Source organism: Stigmatopora argus, chromosome 18 (assembly GCF_051989625.1).
Source record: "Stigmatopora argus isolate UIUO_Sarg chromosome 18, RoL_Sarg_1.0, whole genome shotgun sequence".
Lineage (NCBI taxonomy): Eukaryota > Metazoa > Chordata > Actinopteri > Syngnathiformes > Syngnathidae > Stigmatopora > Stigmatopora argus.
Window position 1 is genome coordinate 8,981,015 of NC_135404.1, and position 6,513 is coordinate 8,987,527.

The 6,513-nt window shown below is 40.0% G+C and overlaps 2 protein-coding genes across 6 annotated transcripts in view; one reads left to right on the forward strand and one right to left on the reverse strand.

Moving 5' to 3' along the window:
• The window catches only part of pald1a (phosphatase domain containing paladin 1a), a 30,746-nt gene extending 29,855 nt beyond the window's left edge, over positions 1-891 (forward strand). For all 5 annotated transcript variants that reach the window (XM_077626266.1, XM_077626265.1, XM_077626268.1 and 2 more), the window contains exon 20: positions 439-891. In XM_077626266.1, the coding sequence (XP_077482392.1) occupies positions 439-594 (156 nt within the window). In that variant the 3' untranslated portion in view covers positions 595-891. The remainder of the gene's footprint in view (positions 1-438) is intronic.
• Positions 1-5,869, reverse strand: part of ndr2 (nodal-related 2) — a 40,376-nt gene extending 34,507 nt beyond the window's left edge. Inside the window, exons 1-2 of the mRNA XM_077626269.1 lie at positions 5,782-5,869; positions 5,595-5,709 (exon numbers count right to left, since the gene is read on the reverse strand). The gene's annotated coding sequence lies outside the window, so the exon portion shown is untranslated. The remainder of the gene's footprint in view (positions 1-5,594; positions 5,710-5,781) is intronic.
• Positions 5,870-6,513: the final 644 nt, after the last annotated feature.

A 6,513-nucleotide genomic window follows, 5' to 3' on the forward strand; every position in this document is an offset into this window, starting at 1 on the left:
CCTTAAATGCTTTATTACTTGGAAAACCCAAATATGTCTCGACTGTGGTCCGAATATTGTACTTGGTTGTACGATAACTTTTTTTTTTAGACATGTCTTTCGTCGAGACTTTCTGACGAGTAAACCTGGCAACCCGTGGCACTTGTAACGAGGCATTTAATCTTCAACGTTCTTGCGAGGCCAGACCGTATCTGTTTGCATAGTTGTACTTTACGGCCAGATGTTTGCGGTTGTCCGTGGTGTTTCCTCCCTCAAAGTCGAACGCGTGTTTGACAGCTGTGTCACCTTGACCGTGACTCTGCACGACCTGCTGGGTTTTCACAAAGCTCGGAGAGCGAGAAAAAGAACACTGAAGTATTTCCATATTGTCCTCGTGTGTTTTGCCAACGTCCACTTAAGAGGGAATGTGACAAATTGCACTTTTCATCTCTTCGTCAGGTGGCCTCCAAGGCCGGCGTGTACGACGTCCTCAACCGCCTGAGCTTCTGCGAGTTCAAGAGCCTGGAGGACGCCGGCCCCCCGGCACGGCTGCGTTGCCGCTGGCAGCAGCAGAACAGTCTTTCTGAGCTTCCATTCCGAGGACAATTCCTTTGAGGAGAACAGGCTTTGATTTGGACCTTGAATCGTGACGGAAAAAAAACCTGGAAGACTTAAGACCTGTCTTCATTTAAAAAAAATGATTTTATATATTCCAGGTAATATGAATTAGTTTGTGTTGGTAGGTGACACATGCTAGAAAGGGCACTGTCCTTATTGGAAGCTTGGCGGTGTCATGATGGTCATTAAGTTGTTACTAAATTGGGTTCAATTGTCTTTTTTTACTTTAAAAAAAATGGAAGAACACTCATTTTTTAAAAAAGCTCTTAGCCGATAAGTCAGCCGAAATATGACGGAAAAAAATGACTATACACAGCCCACAAATTCATATGTAAAATATGAAAAGGCAATCTTGTAGAGGACTAAATGATAGTTTAGCGACTAGCTAAAAGACATTCCGCTGTAAACTGTGCTCCGTATTAGAAAAAAAAGAAAATCTTGAGGCAAAATCACACTTGAAGTGTTTCTTTTTAAAACCACAAAAGTCTTTTGTCATATTTTGTCAGATTCTTTTGTTGTTGACTGCTTTTGGTTTAAATTGACTTATGTGCGGCGATTGACTGTGTTACCATAGACATCCATGGATGTCATTTGTCAACTTGACAAACGACTTGACTGAGAAGCGACGGATTAACTTGAAGCCTTACCCAGTAAACATGGCTTTTTATTGTTTACACCCTTAGCAGACTTAGAAGTCGCCTTGCCTTTGCTCAGCAAGTAGATTTAGTCACTAATATTTATGTTCTGTTATGTTTATGCTCTAGCGCAAAGGATTAAATAATCGTTATTGAATGATGAATCTTCAAAATTCCTCCAGATTTTAGTATTTCTTTTAATATTAAAATGTCCTTTTTTGTTGAATTTAATTCACGTAAATTTTCTACTACCTTTTTGGTCATAGTTTTGCTATCTTGTGAAGTTCACACTGTTCTATGTAGAAATTATGATATTTTTTACCCTTGTGATACTTTGACTATTTTTATATTAGAAAAAAATCCAGACTTCGTTCCATTTTTTCTAGCTAAATTTACAACTCTTCTTTTTCTCCTGTCATCATTCTTGTCCAACAGACATCATGCCTTTAATTTTCATGTTAAAATGACAACGTTTGTTCCTTATTAAAGTCAGTTTGTCATAAAATTGCATCTTTTGACCATGCGATAATGACTGCTTTTAATCGGAATTTAACGTCATGTCTTTGCTGTACGATTTCAACTCGTCACAATGACCTCATTCCTGAATGAGTTGGCCATTATTGGGCTAATTGTACTGTAATTTCGAATAACATTGCCTACACGTTATCATTTCCGGTGTTTTAAGTGATCATGAATCACTGCTACTGACGGTTTGTAAAAGTCCAATCCAACGTTTTCTCCTTATTTTTCCCTTCTTAGCTGCTTATCTCGTCATCTTGTCCTCCAGATCCGCACGCTCGCCGAGCAGGCCTCTCGTAGGCCTCCCGAATCACACGTCGGCGCCGGTAGAGGATGTTCCCGGGAAAACAGATGATGCATTGTCGAACCCGACGCGCTGGCGTATCCCTTCTACAGTACTAAAGAGCTTAGCTGGATCAAAAAGCCTACTCCAGCTGGGCTTTTTGATGTGGACGGCTCTTAATTTAAGAGGGAAAAAGTGTCTTTGAAAGTCTGATATCCCAGATCGCTTCCAGTCTCGTCTTATCTTGAAGAGTGCGGAAGTTGTCCGGGGGAGGTTATCGCATCACTCACGGATTATTGCAAATGGAAACCATGATGGAACTGATTTGGCGACAAAAATCCTGCTCAGTCAGACTGCACAGATGCGTTTGCGTTTGTTGTTTTATGACTTTACAGGCATTATATGTTACATTTTTGGGCTTTACACTAAAATGACAACTCCAGGAGAAAGAAAAGCTGTTTTTTGGTCAACATTTCAATTTTATTCTCGTAACACAGCCTTTTTCCTTAGAAATCAAAATGACTTGATATCAACCAAAAGTAACAAATGACCCAGAATTGTCTGTAAATCAATTTGAATCCCTCCTGCAAACACCAAAAGATTTTTTTTTTCAAAAAGCCATTGAAAATGCCAAAAATGGCTTAAAAGCTTTTGGGGCAAAAATGCAAAATCCTGAAAACCCTGTTAAACCGAGAATAATGCGAGAAATCGGGAAAAACTACAACAACAAAAACCTCTCAAACCTGCCATAATCAAAATTCTTGTAAAATCACAGCCTTTGATTAGTATACAGACAGTTTTTCCTCACAAAAACTCCTCAAAAATATTACATTCATTCTCCTTTACACCCCCAAATTCCACTTTCATCTTTTCTAAGATTCAAGACAACATTCTTGCAATACTTTTCCCTTTTTGGCAGCAATTTTGCTTGGTCAGCTCCAAATCATAGCTTGAAAGATCATTCCTTTGCAAGCTCACGTTCTCCCATGAGAAGAAGTGGTCGCTTGAAAGCACACGCCGGCAAGGAGACAAGCTTATTCCGGCCAATTTCTTTGCCGCGAGTGGAGATAAGCTCGAGGACGTGACGAGGGCCGGGGGCTCGGATGGTACCGAGGGCTCCCTTCCTTCCTTTCAAGAGCCTCATTTGGATCCTCTCTGGCGTGAAACCCGAGCCAGGCGGCGGTTCTGAAGGATCCCCAGATTGTGGAGGACAAAGAACCGCATTGAGATGCAGTGCAGGTTGTCAGAAAAAAGAGCAAAAGAAGAAAAAGGATTGGATTTGACGGACAGGAAGGTGAATAGCCATGTGGGGCAAACGGGCCAGAACCAGACCGTCTTAATCTTAAAGCCGTATATTACACACCTGGCTGCACAAGTTAATGAAAAGCCTGAAAATACGTATCCGTTTGGCTTTCACGAGCCAGCAGTCTTTTTAGACCAGGCCAAATTTGCAAAAACTATGATGCAGGTCATGGAAGGAAAACTGCAACTTTAGTCTTTATACACTTAAACATTTCTTTTATTCTGTTCACTGTTTTCATGTATACTTTGGAGGAAAAAAATAAAACTCATAACATTAAAAATATTAAGCTAAAATGAGGAATTATATGTATTATTAATTGATAATTTACTATATTCCATGAGTGGCCCGGTGGGGCGCGTGGTTAGCGTGCCGGCCTCACAGCTCTGGGGTGCTTGGTTCAAGTCCAGGTCAGTCCACTGGAGTTTGCATGTTCTCCCCAGGCCTGCGTAGGTTTGCTTCGGATTATCCAGTTTCCTCCCACATTTCAAAAACATGCGTGGTAGGCTGATTGGACACTCTAAATTGCCCCGAGGCACGAGTGCGAGCGTGACTGGTTGTTTTTTCTTCTTGTGCCATGCAATCAGCTGGCCACTGATTCAGGGTGTACCCCGCCTCTGGCCCGGAGTCAGCTGGGATAGGCTCCAGCACCCCCACAACACTGAGGATGAAGCAGTTCAGAAAATGAGACTATATTCCATCTGAGAGAGCAGATTTACATGTAAACAGCCAAATTCAAAGCATCAAATCATGCAAAATTTTTACCCCTTGACCCTCTCTTCTCATCACCAACCCAACATATTAGATTTAAATAGTATACCAAGTTCTTTTCTGATCTTTATGACCTCATGGTCCCAAGGATTCATCACATCTTCCATTAAATATTGAAAACATATCCGGCAAATTGACAATAATCCCTTTATTCGTTCTTGAGTTATTGTGAACACACACGGGAATTGAATACTTAACCTGTGCCTTCCATCGATGTCACCTTCCGGCCTAGATAATAAAAAAAGAAAAAAAAGAAAAACTCAATCCTTATCTAGAAGTGCAATTTCTTCCTCAACTGAGCTTTAAAGTAAATTCCTCCATATCTTCCCGTCTGTCTATCGCCCTCAAATCATTTCACCCGTAAATCGACAATCTTTGATGTCCTATCAAGCCAAAAAAGGGGCAAATATCTCTAAGCCACTCCAATTTTCCCAGACGAGAAGCGCCTGAAAAGGGAACCACCGAAGCGAAAAACATCTCCACAGATTCAAACCTATTTTTTCTATTTGCGACCGTTTTGACGACGAGACGAGGTGGAGGCGAAACGTAATGACACCCTCTGTTTCAGCAGCTGCTTTGCATCTTCTCTTGAAAAAAAAAGCATATTTTCTCAGCATGCTAGCTCACTTCTGCTCATCAAAAGTCTAGAAGTGAGTCAGCTCCACTTGGTAGGATAATTCTCATCCTGGGAGGGCCACACATGTCTGACGTGTCGCTAATTAAAACGCCGCAAGTTTTCACGGGAGAGAATACTTCTCCTTCCGTGTGTGCGTGTTTATGTGGTAACCACAGGACTCCTTCCCTTGGATGGATGGACCTAGTCATTTTGCTCAGGCTTCTAATTGAATCTTCCGCCAGATTGTGGAAAAAAGAACGCAAAACTTACAATGAGCGTGTTAGCCGACATGGGACATTAGACTCGCAGTCATGTAAAGAGGCTGGAGTAGATTTTCTTTTTTTTCCATTTTTGTTCAAGCCTCTAACATTAAAACTTGGTTCACTTAAGAATGGAGAGTTGTCAGTTACATAACCATGCACATACTAATTTTCTTTTCCATTTAAATGAATGTTTAGATCTCCTTTGACATTCCTAAATTTAAAAAAAACATTAAAAGGGCAGAATTTACACCACATTTTAATACACTAATTTAGGATTTTTCATCAGGTTAAAAAAAAATTGCGGGCATTTTTCCTTCATACTTAAGCAGGTTTGCTTGTTTCTAATATTTACATTAGATTTTTTTCTAAGGTTTTGATAGTATTGGACCATGTACCTCACAAATCATTAGTATTCACTGATGTTTGTCCCGGCTCAAATTGATTGGACATCTGTTGACATGTTATGGAAATTGAACATATGCACAGAGTGACCACTGAATACACAAAAAGCCCAAACTGGCCCTTTTTAAAGATCCTAGAAGGAAACAATACATTTTCTATTGCTGGAACATAAGTCAAAATGGCCACTGCAAACAAAATATTTACCTACCTTTTAGGTGAAGGTTTCCAATAAATTTCCACGCTGTCCTGACAGATCTGCCAAATTTTTGATCATTGAGGGTTAGGAGGCGAGATTTGGGAGTTGTGTTGCAGACCCCCTACATCTTAAATTTGTGCCAAATATTTAAAATCTTGACAGAAAGACTTGAAAATGCATGTACTCTTTCTTCACTCACTTGTTGCTTGAGCAGGTCACATGATAGAAGTCCATCCAATCAATCCACTTTGAATCCTAATGAAGGATCACATTCAGCTGTGAGTTGAGTTTGTCATTGGTAGACATGAAGCTTGGTTCACTTGAGAATGGAGAGTCTTCAGTTACATAACTGCACATACTAATTTTCTTTTCCATTTAAATGGCTTTTTAGATCTCCTTTGACATCCCTAAATAAATAAAAAAACATTAAAAATTTGAAATAGGAGGGTGGCAACAAATGAAAATTCATTCAGTTTTTTTTAACTTGTCATTAGGTCCTCCATCCTTCACTGCCAGTGACGCTGATAGACGTCCAATCACGAAGCTTTTTTAATCCCTTAACATTTAAATGAGTTTGTCACTAAGAGACGTCCAATTCCACATTTGTACATTCCCTGCCCCCTCCCACTTCAAAAGAATTGGACGTCCATTGTTGTCAATTGGTCAGAGTTTTTTGTTGTTGTCATTAGGTCCTCCATCCTTCACTGCCATTGATGCTGATAGACGCCCAATCACGTAGCTCTTTTAATCCCTTAAAGCAGGGGTCGGGAACCTTTTTGATGGAAAGAGCCATAAACAATTCATATTTTTTAAATGTTAATCCTTGAGAGCCATGCTCCGAATTTAAAAGTCAACATACATGAAAATGTGTGCCTTTTTTAGTCATTTCACCACTTTTAAAATACAAAAAGTCTTTGAATTCTTTTGACAA